Here is an 18,181-nt window from a genome sequence, read left to right on the forward strand (position 1 = left end):
TCACCATCATAGATCTCATCTTGCATTTCAGCTCTTGATTGCTGCATCACTGGCATTTACTGGGGCAAAATAGCTGCAATTCAGAACATGTGCATTGTTGTTTATTTTATTTTTGCGCTCTTTTTCTTTGATACATGTGCTATGCAAGATTTCTCTTGGCCATTTCCATTTTACAGGCGTGGTTTGCTGCCGTTTTGCGCAAGCTGCGCCAGCTGCCAGCCAAACTCGGCCATGGGTATTCTGCCCGCGGCATAGGCCTGCGCCTGGGCGCTGCTGGCCTGTCGCACCGCGTAGCGTGCGGCGATGCCTTGCAGGATGCCCGCGAGCTTGTAGAGGCTGAAAGACGCGCCCCAGTTCAGCTCCGGCAGCGGGTCGTACCCCGAGGCGGCGGCGTACCACTTGACGATCTGGTCCGGCTGCGGCAGGCCAGGCGTCTTGCCGGGCAGGAAGGCGGCCGACTCGGCGTGCATTCCCTCCGAGGCCTTGGCCAAGTAGAACTGGGTCAGGAAGTTGCAGACATCGGAGAGCGGGTGGCCGATGGTGGCCATTTCCCAGCTGTTTCGATCGCCTGTCAGCGTCATCTGGCCGCCGAGAAACCCGAGTCGGGAACATGAGAGAGAAGAACTTACTCTAGAATGCCAATGATGCGGGGCTCCGTCTTGTGAAAGATGACATTGTCAATCTTGTAGTCGCCGTGAATGAGCGTCGCTCTGTCCTTGGGCTGCTGCTTTACGTCACCGAGAAAAGCCATCATCTCCTCAAAGTGCGGCAGCTGGCCGACGGGCTCCTCGGTCTCGACATCCGCCACCTGGGCCTGCTTCTCGCAAATGGTCGTCCACGTCTGCACCTGTCTGCTGTAGAATCCCTCGTGCTTGCCAAACTTTTCCAGGCCGACCTTGCGGAAGTCGACCTTGTGGAAGCGGGCCAGCGTCTCGATGGCGGCCTTCCACAGCGCGGTGCGCTCCTCGGGGCCGACGCCGGGCATGGTAAAATCCTCAAAGATGCGCCCGTCGAGAAACTCCATGATGTAAAAGGGCGTGCCGATGACGCTGTCGTCCTCGCACAGCGCGTAGGCCTTGGGCACCGCAATGTCGGTGTCGCGCAGCGCGTGGATGATGCGGTACTCGCGGTCGACCCTGTGCGCCGTCTTGGAGATGATCTTGCCCGGAGGCTTCTTGCGCATGACAAACTTGTTACCAACGGCATCGGTGATTTGATATGTCGGATTGGATTGGCCAAAGCCAAACTGGTAGCGGGTTAGTTGAACTCGCACACGGTGCAGGCATACGGGCGGCTACATGGCAAACGTACCTGCTTTAGCTGCAGCGGTGTCTTGATCTCCGGCACATTTTCATCCACGTACTTGGCAAATGCCTTTTCATCGATTGGTTGTCTGATTTTACCTGCCATGATGTCCAACTGCCCGCCACACGGGGGGAATTGCTGAGATGCGAGATGAAGTTGAACAGGGCGGGGTGAGCGAGGTACGAAGCTCTCTCTACCGGTGCAGATGGCTATAGCTTCGGTGCGCAGTCAATGTCTCACTAGCTCACAGGGCGGCTTATACTTTATGCTGCAGATATGAGACGGCTTCTCTGGGTCAGAAAGCAATAAGAGAAACCTTGCGCAAGCTATGTCAGAGACAGAAATAAGCGCACGCGACTGATCCAAGGTAATTGGAAAAGGCAGCCGAGGCTACTCGCCTCTCTCCGCGGGATGTCATTTGGCAGCGTCGGCCCCACATGCTCCCCCAGACTGCGACGCGCCACGGCCCCAATTCTGCAAGGTGAAAGACAAGAATTAGTTAAAGATGGCAATTAGGTAGGCAACCGGCGATTCTCCAAAAGTCCGTCTCTCCACGCATCGCATCTGCAAGACTACAGCGCTGATGGCCATCTAACAACTTGAGCAATCTAGTCCGAGACGGCGTTATTGGGTTGCTGGATTAGTAGGTAGGCACCATGCATATAACACGCTGGCTAGGTATGTAGCACAGTAGCACATAGTAGGTAGCACACAAGTCCAGAGTCAGAATACACATCATCAATTTGACAAAAATAACAACGCAGATATGTCCTTTCCGAGGCATGCATCCGGCGACGGACCAAACCAGCCATTGCTTTCTATAACCCGCCACCCAAACAAAAAATTTCAGGATCCCATTGCTGAATCAAGTAAAAAACGAGTAAATAAGAATATAATCCATGTGAGCGGCCCGGCGCTCAGCGTTTTCCTCCTTTGTATCCTCTCTGCGCTTATGAAGCGACGTTTCAAGCTTTCTCAGTTCTTCCCCTCGATTCGACACACTCGTCTTTTTTTGCGGCCCTTGATTTTTCCGAGTTTTTCATTCTTCGTTTTCAATTCATTGTACAACCTAGTGGCTGTCCCAATGCATTGGCCGACGCTGTCTGCTCTGGTTCCGGTGTCGCAAACAGTCCGTCAAAACCTCCAGGTCCAGGCCGAGAGAACATCGCCGGACAAGCGCTGGGGGGTATTCATCACATCAAAGCCCACCCAAGCATCCTATCCATTCGCCTACCCGTAGTGCGCCAAACACAATCAACACATTGTATTCCGCGCCGCACCACAACCCACATCAAGTCATCATGTCCCTGAAAAGAAATTACAGTACGCCTAAGCAAGAGTTTGAGGGTGCCCATCGCTGAGCAAACCGAGGGTGCTGGCCAAGAGGAACCAGCCAGTGAGTCGTTGTAGGCTGCTCGGTAGAGAGTGCGTTTTATATATGCCGCGAAATCCGCACGGTCTCGATATCCTGGTCGAAGAAAAAGAAAAAGAGTTGAAAGGAGCAAGAAGCAAAAGAGAAGAATGATAGCTCCCCTGCAGCATTCGTAAATCGTAACAAGTAATTGCAACAACCCCAGGCTGATGTGTCTGGTTGTCCTGTACAGCCAGTTCATCAGCTGGTTTCCGCTGCGGCTTCGGCGTTGTCCTCGTCCGCGTCGTCATTCTTCTTCGACCTCTTGTTGTGTCCATCATGTGCGGATTCTGACTTGCGCTTAGCACCAGCACCAGCACCAGTGGGCTCCCTGGGCTCATCGACATCACCTTCGCCTTCTTCGGGGCTGTCCTCTGGACCTTTGCCATCCTTCTCGAGGGCAGCGACCTCTTCTGTCGTCAGGAAGCGACCCCCGGGTCCTCGAGGTCTCCGCATGGCGTGATTGTGACGCGATTCGTGAAGATATGGGCGTCTGCCCTTGGAAGTCAGGCGGAGCTGCTCCTCAAGCCTTTGGCGCGCAACGCGGCGCTTCAGAATTCGATGGAATTGCTTCGCATTGACGTAAAGCGGAGACTCTTCGACGACGCCACTCGCGGCCATCTCGGGAGACTGTGGATGAGCCATGGCCATTTGCGCCTGGGGGACGCCGGGTCGACCCATCATGGCCTGCGGGTTTGGGACCCCTGACTGGCTCACTCGGCGCGATATTTGGCTGTTCATTCGCGGAGAGGCACGGCCGTCCTTCTTCCCGCCCATGCGGGGAGATGTGTGAGGCATGTTGGGGTCGGAGTGCATGTAGGGGTAATTTGAGCCAGATGCGGCGGCGGTGGCTGCCATGGCAGCAGCTTGAATGCCGTTCATGTTGTAAGCGACTGGCTGCATGCCTTGCTGCGGCACGCCATATTGAGGTTGATACATGCTGTGCGCTGAGGCCAAACTTGGCCCGGCCTTGTAGTGTGTTGGCAGCAGGCGAATGAGCGACTGTGGTACGCCGTGCGACTTGTTGACGCAGCCGGTATTTCGGGGTGCGGAGAGGGTCGCGGTATATGAGACGCCAGTGGCGGGTACCTAGGTAGACAAAGCGAAGCGACCTAGAACGCGCACAAGTCTACGAATGCCGAGTACGTTAGCAAATTACATCACCGGCTTATTGATTAGGCATGGATGGCAGAACAATGAGCGCATAGGTAGGTAGTGGTCTGCGATCGCACTGCCCAAGCTGTTGCTAGCGGGGTGGTGGTGCCCCTCCCCCATTGATGCGCTGGCAAAGCTCATGCAACAGGCTGCACGGCGGCGGGGGAGGCTCAAGCACCCTTTTTTTGGGAGCGTGAAAGGTGACAGGATGAACTGGCGATGAGGAGCCGGCGCAGCTTTGGCCAGGGTGTAAAGAGGCCCGATGGGAAGGATGGTGGTATTGGGCCGCTTGTTGGCCCAATAGCGCGGTGGGCGCTCCAAGTGCTCATCCGCAAGCAGCCAGGGCAGCGATGGTCATGATGATGATGATGATGATGATGGTGGTGGGGATAATTCTGCACCGCATTTCAACAAGAAGCAGACAGTTGTCGCAATGCTCGATGGCAGCACCGTCTCGTGGCAAGAAGCCGGGCTCCTGCAGCGAGGTTGCATTGATAAGGCGAAGCAGCGCGAGTCGGCTTCGTCGGGGACAGGCGGTGCCGACGACGCAACAGGCCGGACAAGAAGGAAGATGAAGATGAGGGAGCACCGTGAGAGGGTCAGGAACTTACACAACAGTGGCGTACAATTGCAGTTGGACAGGGCGAGGCGAAGACGGTGCAACGGCCAGGCTGAGGCGCAACTGTCAGCTTCTGTTGTGTTGGGCCTGTTCTAACAAGGCGAGGCAGGGAAAAGCGCGCAGGCCAAGTGCGCGGCGCGAAGCGAGGCCCGGGGCGCAGAGAGGGAGTTGGGGTCAAAGGGCGAGTGGGATGAGCATTCTCGGGCGTGCTGGAGGGCAGGAAAAGGTGTATAAGTAGGAAAAGTAGGACAAGAGCTCACCTTGAAGCTGTGCGACAGTCGGATGTTGGGCCGTAGATGAGCGCGTCGCAGCGGCTCAAAGAAAAAGCAGCAAAAAAGCGTGATTTGCTGCAATTAAGAATGGGGTTGGCAATGTCGAGGGTAGATCAAGCAAACGCCGCAGACGCGCCGTGTCAGCTGACAATGGTGAAGTATCCAATGGCGAAGAGAAAGAGAGCAGCGACGACGACGATGATAGGCCTCGTGTATCGCGAAGATGCGATGGCCTTGGGAAAAGACGCGGTGCGAGAAGCTGATTTGCTGGCTGGGAGGGGGCCGGTTAGCGGATGGAAGAAGGTGGTTGGTGCGTGAAGAATTGGAGGAGCGAGTAGTTTTTGGAGGTTTCAGCGGGCACAGTGGGCTGCAGATGGTGCTAGCAGGGGGATCCAGGCAGGTCGACTAGGTACCTAGGTAGGCAGGTAGGCTGGAGGTAGGTAGGTAGCGAGCGTGGCGAGGCATGGCATGGCATGGCATGGCAGCAGAACTCGAAAATCGGGCGTCCAGCCTTTTCCAAGCCCTGTTTGCCGCAGCGCAACAGTGTTATAGGTACTGATAATATCAGGTAATCAGGTACCTAGGTACCCAGGTAGGTAACCATCAAAGGGCCTCTGCTGAGTACTGAGTGCTGAGAGAGCCCGCTCGCCGCCATCCCCAATCTGGCTCCAGCTGCATCACGCCAGTCGACCAAGCTCGGAGCTCCCACACCCAAGCCGCGCTCAAGCCGGCGCATTGCCGAGCTCTGCGTGCCGTGGGCGGAATCAGTTGGGCGCGCTGCGGAAAGCTGCCAAGTGCCAACCTACCAGTGGTACTGGTACATAAGGTAGGTGAGGGGGCGGGGGTCACGGCCAGAGACACTCTGGTAGCCGATACCGTGGAATGTCATCCGCAGCCAAGGAAAACAGAACTCGGGCAACTTACCAAAAAAAAACTACCCGTCTATCTCGGTATACCGAGTACAGAGCACAGCACCAGTAATACTGGTACCAGTAGGCTGCAGACACGCCACGGCTGAAATAGCGTGGCTGACCTGTAGTGGCTGCTGGTAAATAAATAATTTAGAGTGCTTCGAGGCCTGCCCATAAGATTAGCGGGTTTCCTCGGACCAAACTCGGGTGTGGAGCGGGAGACCTCGTGTCGTGGTTGATCCAGGATTCCGCCCGTTGCGTTGGTAGGTAAATAGGCGGTGTTGGTACCAGTATCAGCACCTCTGCTTGTCGATGCGACAAGCGACTGCTCCAAGCTGATTCGTCAAAATGCCTGTTTTGTCTAGATCGATTTTGTTTCTTTTCGGCAGCGTGCGTGTCGCTAGGTCATACAACCTGTGCTGTACGGAGCACCGGTAGCCTGTCAGTGTTGCTCTGTGCAATCGAGCCCAGTCGTTGGATGCGGCCAGACAAGAGCAGGAAACAGCCTAAGAGGTGGGTGGGGGGTTTTGATTGGACCGTGCAAGAGGGAGAAACCAAAATGCCTCAACGTGATTTGAGGGATGGGGGGCCTCGGGCTTTTAAGACCTCTGACTGGCTGATTCAGCTCCCATGCGGGTCAAGTCGCTGGCTGCCTCTGTCCGGGCCTTTGATTGGCCAACTGCTCGTCGTGCCACTTCCGTGCTTTGCCAAGTCCCTTTGTTGCCCCACCTTTTATCTTTGCCGGGTGGCAGTGGGCAGCTCCCAGCTGCCAGGACCGGACCACTTGGACCACCGGTAGGTTGTGTGGTTATCAGCAGTGCACCGCACGCGAACTATGTAGGTGCCAGCCAACGCCCGTCAATGGATATGATTTTCCTGGTCTCGTCCGTCCTTCTCCTTCGACCCGGCAAGAGAGAGAGACTGTCAAGTCATCACAAGACGCCCTCAGCTCGCTCCTTTTTATACTTGGCCCGCATCCTTCTGTCCAGAAGCAGCAGGATGCAGACTCTGCCCACCACCCTTCAAACCCCCTCGCACCACCACCAAACAGGAACGGCACACCACCGCAGTCCCGTCCACCCCAGCGCAGCCTGTCATCCTGCTCAGTCAACAGGTGCCGTCATTGCCTGGCAGCGTTGAGCAGGAACCAGGTTAAAGACATGGCCCTGGTCACCAAAACAAAGTTTCCGAATTAGATGCTCTTCCGCGTCGCCATTTGCCCAGTGGCCCTGGTCTAGCTCTTGCTCATCTCCGGTCATGGCTCGCTACCACCACTAACAGCCAGCCATGCCGTGCTCTAATAATAACCAGCCCGCCCAGCTTGCTACCACCCTAGCCTCAGCCTGATGGATGCGTTATTCACGCCTGTTGGAAAGGGCAAAAGCTCCCGTTGCCAGCTCGCCCGTTCAGGGGGGGTGATCGACGCCCTCCCCGGACGTGTCTACCTAAATGGTCCTCTGAGCTGGCATCCCCTTGTGCCTGCCAACTGCTAAAGCGACAGCGCTGCACACCATCTCCCGCACCTCACCATCACGCATTACCATGTATCATCGCCAAAATGCCCGCCAAGCACACACCCGTGGCTGTAATCCTATGCGTCTCCCAGGCACTGAGGTCCTTTGTTATGCGCACTAGCTCGGTGCCTCAAATTTGGTCCGATGCTCGGTCGTGCCATGACGATGCACCCGCGTCTTGGGCTTGTGTAACCATACTTCGTCAGGCTCGCCCGGTCCTATCAAAGACATCCGTCCAATCCACCCGAACCGGCCCAAGTAGACTGCAGCCCTCTGAAGCAGGCACGATTATTCCGACAGTGGCTTTCTTTGAGGCGGTGACTGGGAGACGTCGTCATGACTGCCAGGTCTCCACTATTGGGCAGCTGTGATGCTTCCCGCGCCATGAGTTGACAACTTCCAATATAATGTTGTGCCAAGTGCTTGCCGGCAATGCATACTTCGCCCCAAGCAAGATAAGACTCGGGATGGCAATGCATTCGGCCTTCTGTTTCTAATTCGGGCTCTGCCACGTGAGATGCTCGACGTGTGCGCCGCCGACGCCGCCTACGCCAGTTCCTGAGAAGAGACGGGTGCTGGACTACTGTTTACATGGCTGGCCATGGCTCGAATGCTTTGTCGTAAAAGTCGGTGTGAGCCAATGGTATTGGCGCATTCTCCCCCCCAATACGGAGTACCTGCGCAGGTCTTCCGCCACAACCAGCGCGATGGGTATGCCGAGGGTGTTTATTTGGCTGCCTGCGTCTACCTCCTCTTCGACAATGATGGAGGCGTGGTCGCATGCTTCTCTTGCTGTTCGTGGCTCTCCATTGCCCGTGTTCGGTGCCGCCATGCACCACCTCTCTTGCGGACAGACGTTGCATTGGGAAAAATATGGCTGTCGCAGCGGGGTCCGCCGACTTGACCCAACAGTGATCAAAGTACCAATCATGCTAATAGAACCACAATATAAGAGGGAAGAGAACTGTAGCGCTTTATTCTACCGAGTGACTTCCAAGCACAGAGGCAGGAACAGCCTGCTACATTTCGTGCAAGTGGTGTAGGGTAGTCCAACAAGTCTTGGGTAGGCCCGCCCTGGCTTCCCAATTTGGCGCAAGCCCTCTACGCCATTGGGCATTTTGCTCGAGAGTCCATGGCCCTTTTACGGACCAATTATCACCATCGCGGGCTCCATCGTCAAGCTTGCATCCCCACACACAGTGTATCACTCGAAATGAGAAACTCTATGATGAAGTGAAATGTCTGGGAAGTCAGACGTGACCTGGCATACTACTCTCAGCGCAGGTGCGCAACAGCGGAGCCTAAGATCTCGTCCTTACAGGCAAGCTGATTTGTGATGGATATAATGCGAATTTGGCTTACTGCTGATACATACGACCACAGGCAGTAGAGAATACCGCGTCCCGTTTGCTCCGCAGCTGTCAAGCTACTGACCGGCAGATTAGTAGTTGGGTCGGTGACGACCAGCGAACACCGGCTGTTGTATGTTTTCTTTTTGGCTCATGCTTCTTCTTTTTGTTGTCGTCAAAGGCGACGGTTATTTCGCGCCCAGCTCGTGGCGCGCCATAGGGTCTTGTGGTGAACTCTTCCAGCCACGATGCCAATCGCGTTGCTAGCTGAAAAGCCATCACCCAGGGTCATCCTGATGGTCAAGCTTTACTAATAAAGAAAGAGCACGTTGCAGGCACGAACAGCAGCATGTGCTTGTGTGCATTTCGTGCACTTGGACGAGCGCACAAGACCACAAGCTTCCTATATATGTTCCTCGGCTCGGGAGGCCGGATGGGACGCCACGAGGATCTTCCCCGCGCCGGTGTTTTTTGGTCACGCCGTGAACTCGCTTCTCTACCCAACGGCCAACGCAGAAGAGAGGGAAAAGCCACAACTCCGTTGATTTGCGTGGCGTTATCGAACGACCATGGACCGTCGCGCTCCTACCGGCTTCTGAAGAAGGAATTGGCGGGGTCAAGCCTCGTGACGAGACGGACCGATTCAGTTCACGTCGACGTCTGACGTCCCTAACGATCCCCCCCCGCCTACGGCCGGGGTAGCTCTTGGCTTCGGACTTGCTAGCCAGAATTGGCTTGCGCTAAATGCAATTCCATGACTGTAGCGGTAGAAAGAACCAGGAAACGGACTAACAAGCTGGAACCATGAACGACATGTCTCTGCTGTATTGGTGACACATGGACTCGGAAACACACATTGAATGTGTCAAAGTCACCCACGGGCTAGCTCGCCCAAAGCCGCCTGTTGTGCATAAAGGCGTATTTCGAGACCTTGCTCGGTCTCACCCGCAGCGCAAACTACCCCGGGATTATTACTGGAGCTCGGCGGATTATAGACTGGCTCGATATAGAGGTTGCTAAAAGAAGGTCAACAAACGAGGATTTGGACCTATTTCTGGCCGCTGTCCTAAAGCAGTAACGAGGCAGCTGACCCCCAATCTGCACTTGAATTCTTAGAACTGATACCTCTGTACGTGTTTGAACCAGAAGGCTGGCCTTTGACATCGGCTCAGAGTTTGTATGCTGTATTCGCTTATCGGACCAAGTAACAATCGCATTATGAAGGTGGGCTTCTGGAGCGGCTTCCGCTGGAGCGCTCCATCCTCGTCGAGAAAGCAAGCCTGCCAACGCTGCCAGCCATTGTGCCTCAAACAAATATTTATTGGGTCACATTGGCGACCTTCCCCGAGAAGATTGATCCGAGAGAACGCAGTATTGTGGCAATATAGAGCTACCGGAGAATCACAATGGCCACAGTCAACACCCGGTTCGCAACCCTGGTCATGCGGCAAATCGGCCCATTGTCTCGAGACCGCAGTTGCTAGCCAGCACGAGGTCACATTGAGGTGTCTCACCAAGAGCTTGGTTCATGTCTGGGATTGTAAACCTCCAATCAGGCAATGCCTCCCAAGCGGGGAGTCTCGGACTTGTCAGCTCGGAAGCCCTTACATGCCATGTACCATCACAACTTATAGCAACGCTTTTAAGTGCCACAAACAGGCCATTGACTGTACGGAAGGCTCCTGTCATCTGTACACATAAATATCCTCCTTCAGTTCGTTCGAAAGCCTGTCTAGCGGCGAGCTAACTGCAATTATCTGTAGCCTTGAAACAAGTCATGGAGAATCTGAGAACTAGTCAGAATCCTTGGCTCCCCGACTCCACCACCACATGTTCACTTTTGGCTTCTTTCAGAATACAATGAACCGTTATTGTGGCCCTCGTTCTTACTTTCAATTGGTTCGCCATGGATCGTTTCGTGGCGCAAAGTTACTCGGAATGTATGAAGCGGAGCCATGTTACAGAGGATGGTAAGCTGCGATAGCACCAATGCCGTGTTTAAGATGGGATGAAGATGGTAAACGCCGGAAATGGCAATGCCGGCTCGGAGAAACGATACAATATATGACACATCCACGACAAATAGACTATATATAAGTGAATGATCCTGCGGAAATTGTCTTGATAGGTTTGCGCCTCCTGGTCTGTATCTACTCGTAGTTGCCTTGATAGCTGTGCAGACTTTTTTTTCTTTTTCAAATTCGTTACCGTTCTCTATCTTTTGGTTTTACCTCTGCAATGCCTTCTGCTCGATCTATCTTGTCCACCGGTCTGGTCGGTGCTGTCATTCTTGGCACGGCACTGGCGCAGCTGTTCACCGTCAACTGCTCGCCGCTGACCATCCAGCGCGGCGACCCGATTGTCTTTCCGGGCCAGATCTCGCCGCACGTCCACGTCGTGACGGGCGGCACCGCCTTCCAGCAGACGCAGTCCAACGAGCAGGCCCGCAACGCGCAGGCGACGACCTGCGACAAGCTCTTGGACAAGAGCAACTACTGGCAGCCGCAGCTGTACCACCAGCGTCATGACGGCCGCTTCGAGCTCGTCACCATGCAGGGCAATGTAAGTTTCCAACGCAGATAATCCTGGCACAAAAAGCCCCATATCGAAAAGCACTGGCTGCTAAAAAATTGGCCCAACATGATCATGCTCCCTTGCACACACGATACTGACAACAAGCATTTAGGCCGCGTACTACATCAAGCGCGCCTGCGACTATGCTCCCGGCAGACAGAATTGCGATGGCGCTCCAACCCCAATTGCGCCCCCTAGAGGTCTTCGCATGGTAACCGGCGACCCTTTTCTCAGGTATGTGCGCGGTTGTGGTTGATTGAAACGCTCTTGGTCCGTGCAGGTTGGGCGGCTTGTCTGTGCTTGCAAGAAGCTATAGATGTTGTGAAATACACATGGAATACTGACCCGGGCTTGATCTCGTATCTTCTTATAGGATATACAACGAGTCCAGCCTCGCGCAGCAAGCCATTGCTCATTTCTGCCTCGAAGGGCCCAACGAGGGTGAGACGCCGTATATGAGCCGCCTGCCCTGCGGCCGGATGCGCGCTGAGACATTCTTCCCGTCTTGTTGGGATGGCCACAACCTCGACAGCGGTAATCACAAGGATCATGTAAGTGGAAGCCTCATTATACACCGGATTCTATTTTGCCTCCAGCCATTGATGTCATGCTGACCTATTACTCTTCTCCATGCAAAGATGGCCTTTCCCGCCATTGGCGCGTACAACTTTGGCGTGTGTCCCGAGTCACACCCCAAGGCAATCCTGTCCGTATTTTACGAGTTCTTCTACGACACGGGCGCCATCAAGGACCCGAACCACCTCGTGTGGGCCATGGGCGACCCGACCGGCTACGGCCTCCACGGCGACTACCTGCAGGGCTGGACCGACCAGCAGCGCCTCGAAAACGCCATCGCCACCTGCACGGGCCCCAACGGCGTCGACGACCACGGCTGCAGCCTTAACGTTGGCCCGGACGGAAGCCCAGGCCACTCGAGCACGCAAAAGGTTCAGGTCCCCGAGCCTGCGGAGCCAGTTGGCAAGCAGGGGCCGCTGGCTAAGTTGCCGGGCAACAATCCGGTCACCGGGAACCCAGTCTGAGGGGGGAAGAAAATCGAGCTCATCCGTCGGTTGCTCGTGATGGAGATATTGGATTGTTCTAGCTGGACGTCTCTTCGAAGATCAGAGCAATGGAGCGGAACGGCTGCATTTTATGTGGCCAGCAGTGCTTGCGATTTTGCACAATTAAGTCAAGAACAGGGATTTGAATTGCCATCATCACAGTCTATTATGCCGTATTTTTTACTTATGACCTCTTTATTCAGAACTATGATATTTCACCGAGTTCCAAGATCAAGCAGAGTATCATCGCCTGCTTCTTTGGGCAGAAGGCTGGCAACATCTTGAACCAGCCTTGCGTGGGACGGACTCCTGACTGCAATATCAAACGGAAACTCTGCTGGTCGCGAAATCATTCCAGGCTGAAACTGTAGCTTAGCGTCAATGGGCTGCCCCGACTTGTCCACGGCTTTGCGAACATCAAGCACGGCCAACACTCTGGACAGAGTCAAGAACAAGCTCATGTCGGCGAGGAATCTACCAGGACAGACTCGACGACCATGGCCAAAAATGGTCTGCGCAGGGTCGGGCTCATTTCGCGGTGCCATGAAGCGTTCGGGCTCAAATGAAGACGGGTTGGCGTGGACCTGCGGGTCGTTCTGAAACCACCACGTCGCTGGCATAATGATTGAGCCTTTCGGGATGGTGAAGCCTGCGTACTCGATCTCTTCCTCATTTACATGAGATACACCCATTGGCGTGATTGGAAACCAGCGGAGTGCTTCCTTGACCACTGCTGAAACGTAGGGCAACTGGTCTTGGTCTTGCAGTTCGGGCAGCCGGCTCGAGCCGACAACAGTGTCAATCTCCCTTTGCGCTTTGGCTTGAACGTCCGGAAACATGACCATGGCTTGAAAGAAGGCGGAAATGACGCCGGCGGTAGTGTCAGAGCCGCCGCCGTACATGACGGAAGCGGTCCACTTGATTGTGTCTTCCACGTCACGGTCCATCGCTAGTGTACCGTCCCGAGTGCTCTGTTCAATCTGCTGGGAGACATAGGATGGTCTATGGGTGCTTTTTTGCATCTGCTGTTGAACGAATGCATAAGGGACATCGTTGGCTTGGTGATTTATTCTCAGCCAGTCCGCAGCAGTGGTCTTGAAGCTCATCCCCGGAAGCCAACTCGGCAAGAATCGCAGTAGTGGTATGGAGTCGACTACCCAGCATGCAGGGACGAAGGCTTTGGAGAAATTGTCCATCATTGTGTCGATCAAAAGCATCAAAGGATCCGGTTCATGGGGGTTGATAGCATAGCCATACGTGACTCTTAATATAATGGCAGCAGCCTCTCTGGTCAGTCTGTCAGCGAGCGATTTTGAGTACTGGTTCAACAAACAACTTACGATCGGATGTGCTGAAAAAGACCCTTGGGATCCTCCGTCAGTCTCACGAGGAGGCGTCTTGTCTCCATATCTTGAGCATCATTGAACTGTGCTGCCATCTTCTTCGTTCCCATTTGTTGATGTATCGCTTTTCGATGTTGGCGCCAAGTTGGATCGTACTGCATAAACGAGATCCATTTGTGAAAGCCGCACATTGTGGCGAATACGAAATTCGGCCGCCCCGATGACTTGGTGGCCGTTTTGTCCAGAATGTCCATAGCAGCTTGCTTGTCGTGTAGCATAACCACGGTCTGTCCCAATACAGTAATGGAACTTATTGGGCCAAACTTATCCTTGAATCTCAGCCAATGTTGGAATTCCGGCTCTTCATTTGCTGGTAGGTCTAGAATGTTCCCAACGAGAGGCAGTGGTGTAGGGCCTGATGGAAGTGCCTTGAAGGTAGCTTTTCGCAAGCGACGCCAGAAGTAGACGGCAGCGACCGCCAAACTAAAAAAGAGAAAGAGATACATGATTCTGTTTTTTTTTAAAACAAAAAGGTAAAAAAAGGTCAAACGCGGGAGTGAGATTACTTCTAGAATGACTTGCTAGTCGTGTCGCAGATACTTAAATGATTTCGAATAAACTGTCTCTGACTTTTCCTTGCACTGGTCTGCTGAGCGGGCAATATGAAGCGCACCTATAGGGTCCCATTGCGGCAAGTACAATCCATTCTCACGATTATGCCACAGGCAATATTATGCAGAGCGTGCTTCGAGGCGGAGACAGCTCTGGGGATTTTGCGTCCCATGGCACAGTTGTGCCTTGGACCACAGAGTTGGACAGCGCATTGACGCTATAGAAACCCATTTGCCGATGCAGGTAGCTGAAATATTGGAAGTTCTCACATAATAAAACGATACTATTATTGGCCTTGGGTTAAGTAGCTGCCGTTCATCAGTCAGCTTGGGTCACGGCATGGATCCCCGGCGTTGCAGCTGCAGCCGCAATCCATTATGACGTGGCTGTGCAGTTGCATTACCGGGGCACATGGAGCGTTTGTAATAAGTGACTGAGTGTTGGCTGAAGAAAACCCACCTATAACGCTCAAGATGGTTCAATAATAAAGTTGCATGTCTGTAAAGAGGGTTCGCCTGGCGATGCTGGCTCGAAAAGTCAGTGACCTGCACCCTCATATCTTTGGCGAATGAGGTCGCCGTGCTCCGCTTGGACCAGCTCGAAGTCGTCTGCATGCTTTGCCAAGAATGCAGTATAATTATTGACCTCGGCTGTGTGGGTATATCAAAGGACACTTGACGTTTCTATGTTTCCCGAATTGCAGCTGGGCTGGACAGGTTAGATTGCTGCTGCTTTTCGATCGCTCCATTTTGTAAAGCTTTGATGCTTTCTCAGAGTAACTACTCACTGCTTACTGTTCCAGAACCTGAAAAGTCTACTAAAATAATATTAATGGGCGTGTCAAGCGAGTTCAGTAGAGAGAAGAAAACCACGTGCTCGGAGACTGTTGTAAATGCTGGCTGAAGCGACTACATCTCCCGTGCTACTGCTAGGGCAAAACCTTGAATCGTAGCTTCTGTAAAATGTAACCCCAATGCTGAAGATACTACTGGGATACTTTACAGGTCCCGGCGTATTATTCTTGCGCCCGATACATCATGAATCAAGGTTGAACGGGGGCGAAGGCGACTGTGGCCGCCAGACTTTGTCCCGTCAAGGGAGTTGCTGTCAGCTACATTCAAGCAATACAAACTGCCTCAGAGTCGCAGAAATGTAATTCATGCCTGCTAGATAAGGATTCGTTATTGCAAGTCAGCTCGTAAAGGTAATCTTTTGTTGTTGGAAGTGGACGTCTCAGCTTCGAGGGTAGCGAGCTCCCAGCTAACAAAAGCGTCCCCCATCCACCCGGAGCAGCACACAGCAGCACAGACAAGCAGCACTAGATAATATTATGTATAAACCCCCCCGTAGAACAACCCTAAATCTAGGTTAGTCAACATGACTATTCTTATTACCAGTACATGGCGGTATCCAGGGGTTGTGCTGCTCTGTGCTCTGTTCTGCTGCTATGGTTATGTGTGTAAATTTCCTGGTCAAATGCCGACTTGATTGAGTCAGTTGCGCCACGGCCAAAAAAAAAAAGCCTTTACAAAAATCCTTTGTAGCCCCTGTCTCCTTTTCAAACCCCGGGCAGTACCTGGGTCTCTAATATCAAAATGTCTCACTTCTCCACGAGATGGGCCGCGATGGGCGACCAAAATACAGCTATCAAAGCAAACTACAAAGGCGTACAACTCTGCTTTTTTTTTTGTTTACTCGAAGGATATCTTCTTGCCATTCTCTTGGTCGCTCTTATCTTGCATCTTTTCTCACCTTCTTCTCTGATCCGCGGAAGATTAACCAATGATGACGAGTGGTATTTTTGGGTTTCCTTGTTTGCGCTGGGGCTAGTGCTGCAAGTCACGCGAAGCCGCACCCGGGGCTCCAATTTGTGAGCGGAGAGATGCGACCAAGACATTGTTTAATACGCGACTATCAAAGAGTGGAAAGTAAAAGCAAAACAAAGCACTCGCCGATCTTATTGTTTTTCTTGGCTTTGTCTGGGCGACTGAAGAGACGGGTAGGGCTGTGAGTGGTGGCGTCATCCAGATGGCCGAGTGTACCAGTACGGACGGATACCATCACAGGCTTTCATCATTTTATGGAGCGGAATTTATACAGAAGAGTCCAAGCATCCAACAACTTAATTGGGATTTGCTTGTGCAGCGGAATTGTTTACCAAATCCAATGCGTAAAACATCGAGGCTTTCCACCCCCCTCATCACCAGCTGCTCTCCATCACAAACTTTCTCGCACCTGCGTCACAATCAACGATCGACATAGGAGATATCAGTGGGCGGCAATTTCCGCGTGCCCGGTGCCTGTCTCATGACCTGCCGATCTAGCTGGAAGAAGCTGGCCATATCTGTCACGAATGTCTCACACACCGACCAACCGCGTCGGATGAACCATCACCGAGCCTGCTGCAAAGTCCTCGCTTCGCACCCGGACTTCTCTCTGACTGGGCAAGAGCAGGCACGATACTCCATCGTAGCCAAATGAAATGGTCTCATGTCTGGGGCGGCAATGAAAAAATCGAGTGCATCTTCCGCTCAACAGGGGCTCACACAGAAAAATCAGGCCGAACAGTGGAGAGGCGGCGGAAGAGAAGGAAAAAATGAAGAAGACGCGTGATGGATCGACACCAGTAGACTGGGTTTGGCGAAGGAATATATATCAGGCGCCCCGAGGTTCCGTTCTTCGTTCCTCTTCTCACCTCTGATAGCCTTCGTTACTTTGCATCACTCACCCCATACGCTCCTTTCTGATCCCGGCATCGCTTTTGCAAGCCACTTACACACTCTTTTCATCTCATTATTTACCTACAAAACCCTCAAAGAATCAAAACCGCGAAGCTCGCTGAACAGACAAAATGAAGGTCTCGACAACTAGCCTCCTGCTCGCCAGCCTCTACAGCTCGGCCTTTGCTGCTCCCATCACCGCCGACGTCAACGCGAACGTCGACGTCGAGACCCGCGACATTGTCGGCAACACCGTCCAGAGCGCAACTGGCACGACTGGCCTCGGAAACCTGGCCAACGTCAACGGCGTTGAGAAGGATGTCGGCGGCATCGCTGGCCAGAATGGTGGTATCCTCGCCCACGACGGCACCAAGGCGACCGTTGCCGTCAACAACGGCGAGCTCCTCAGCACCGACGCAGACGTCAAGGCCAATGTCGGTAATGGCCCGCTTGCCGATGCCAAGGTCAACGCCCGCTACGACGGTGGCATTGCTATCGCAATCGAGGCAGACGCCATCTTCGAAGATCTCGACATTGATGCTCGTGCTGTGGATATCGACGCTGACGTGACCACTGGCAAGCAAATCAAGGCCGATGTCGACGCTGCGATTAACGCTGATGTCAACACCGAAGCCAACGTCAATGTCCGCGAGGCGGTCCTTGACAACGGTGTTGTGGTTGCCGCTGCCGACGTCAATGCTCGCGGCGTGAACGTTGACGCCAGCGTTGCCGCTGGACAGATGATTGACACTGACGCCGACGTGGAGGTCAACTCCCGCGCTGTGAATGTCGACGCCGACGTTGCCACTGGCGAGCAAATCAAGGCTACTGTTGACGCTGATGTCAACGTCGATCCTCGCAGCGTGAACGTTGACGCCAAGGTTGCCGCCGACGAGCTGCTCGGCACCGACACCAACATCAAGGCCAACGTCGCCAGTGGCCAGCTCGCCGATGCTAAGGTCGACGTCCGTGATGTGGATGCCGACGTGACTGCCAATGTTGTCACTGGCCAGCGCGTCAACACTGACGTCAACGCTGATGTCAACGTCGGTGCTCGCAATGTGGGTGTCAATGCCAATGTTGCCACTGGTGAGCGCGTCAATGCTGCTGCCGACGTCAATGCTGATATCGAAGGCGTCTCTGCCCGTGGCGTTGTCGGTGATGCCACCGACAGCGTCGAGTCCACCGTCAAGTCCGCCACCGGAGTGGACGTGAACGGTATCGTCGGCAGCGGTGCTACGCAGGGCCTGACTGGCAACCTGTAAGCGCCTACGCATTCATGAACGGGAGTGAAGTTTGCGGGCGGTGGTGACGGCCTATTCGCGGCGCATACGA

The 18,181-nt window shown here is 53.9% G+C and overlaps 6 protein-coding genes across 6 annotated transcripts; 2 read left to right on the forward strand and 4 right to left on the reverse strand.

Moving 5' to 3' along the window:
* Positions 1-170: 170 nt before the first annotated feature.
* LMH87_003718 (uncharacterized protein) lies at positions 171-1,410 on the reverse strand (the record flags this gene model as incomplete). The annotated part of the gene is made up of 3 exons (XM_056194829.1): positions 171-555; positions 630-1,246; positions 1,312-1,410. 3 exons carry the CDS (start codon positions 1,408-1,410, stop codon positions 171-173), a joined length of 1,101 nt encoding a protein of 366 aa, XP_056048519.1.
* Positions 1,411-2,917: 1,507 nt separating this feature from the next.
* Positions 2,918-3,655, reverse strand: LMH87_003719 (uncharacterized protein; the record flags this gene model as incomplete). Its single annotated transcript, XM_056194831.1, has 2 exons — positions 2,918-3,006; positions 3,067-3,655. 2 exons carry the CDS (start codon positions 3,653-3,655, stop codon positions 2,918-2,920), a joined length of 678 nt encoding a protein of 225 aa, XP_056048520.1.
* Positions 3,656-3,828: 173 nt separating this feature from the next.
* LMH87_003720 (uncharacterized protein) lies at positions 3,829-6,305 on the reverse strand (the record flags this gene model as incomplete). Its single annotated transcript, XM_056194832.1, has 7 exons — positions 3,829-3,845; positions 4,751-4,757; positions 4,912-5,033; positions 5,687-5,696; positions 5,796-5,840; positions 5,897-6,008; positions 6,280-6,305. The coding sequence occupies 7 exons, from the start codon at positions 6,303-6,305 to the stop codon at positions 3,829-3,831; spliced, it is 339 nt and encodes a 112-aa protein (XP_056048521.1).
* Positions 6,306-10,774: 4,469 nt separating this feature from the next.
* Positions 10,775-12,150, forward strand: LMH87_003721 (uncharacterized protein; the record flags this gene model as incomplete). Its single annotated transcript, XM_056194833.1, has 4 exons — positions 10,775-11,098; positions 11,223-11,344; positions 11,484-11,661; positions 11,749-12,150. 4 exons carry the CDS (start codon positions 10,775-10,777, stop codon positions 12,148-12,150), a joined length of 1,026 nt encoding a protein of 341 aa, XP_056048522.1.
* A 236-nt stretch (positions 12,151-12,386) lies between these two features.
* LMH87_003722 (uncharacterized protein) lies at positions 12,387-13,624 on the reverse strand (the record flags this gene model as incomplete). The annotated part of the gene is made up of 2 exons (XM_056194834.1): positions 12,387-13,458; positions 13,512-13,624. The coding sequence occupies 2 exons, from the start codon at positions 13,622-13,624 to the stop codon at positions 12,387-12,389; spliced, it is 1,185 nt and encodes a 394-aa protein (XP_056048523.1).
* Positions 13,625-16,977: 3,353 nt separating this feature from the next.
* On the forward strand, positions 16,978-18,111 carry LMH87_003723 (uncharacterized protein; the record flags this gene model as incomplete). The annotated part of the gene is made up of 1 exon (XM_056194835.1): positions 16,978-18,111. One exon carries the CDS (start codon positions 16,978-16,980, stop codon positions 18,109-18,111), a length of 1,134 nt encoding a protein of 377 aa, XP_056048524.1.
* Positions 18,112-18,181: the final 70 nt, after the last annotated feature.

This window comes from Akanthomyces muscarius, chromosome 2 (assembly GCF_028009165.1).
Source record: "Akanthomyces muscarius strain Ve6 chromosome 2, whole genome shotgun sequence".
NCBI lineage: Eukaryota > Fungi > Ascomycota > Sordariomycetes > Hypocreales > Cordycipitaceae > Akanthomyces > Akanthomyces muscarius.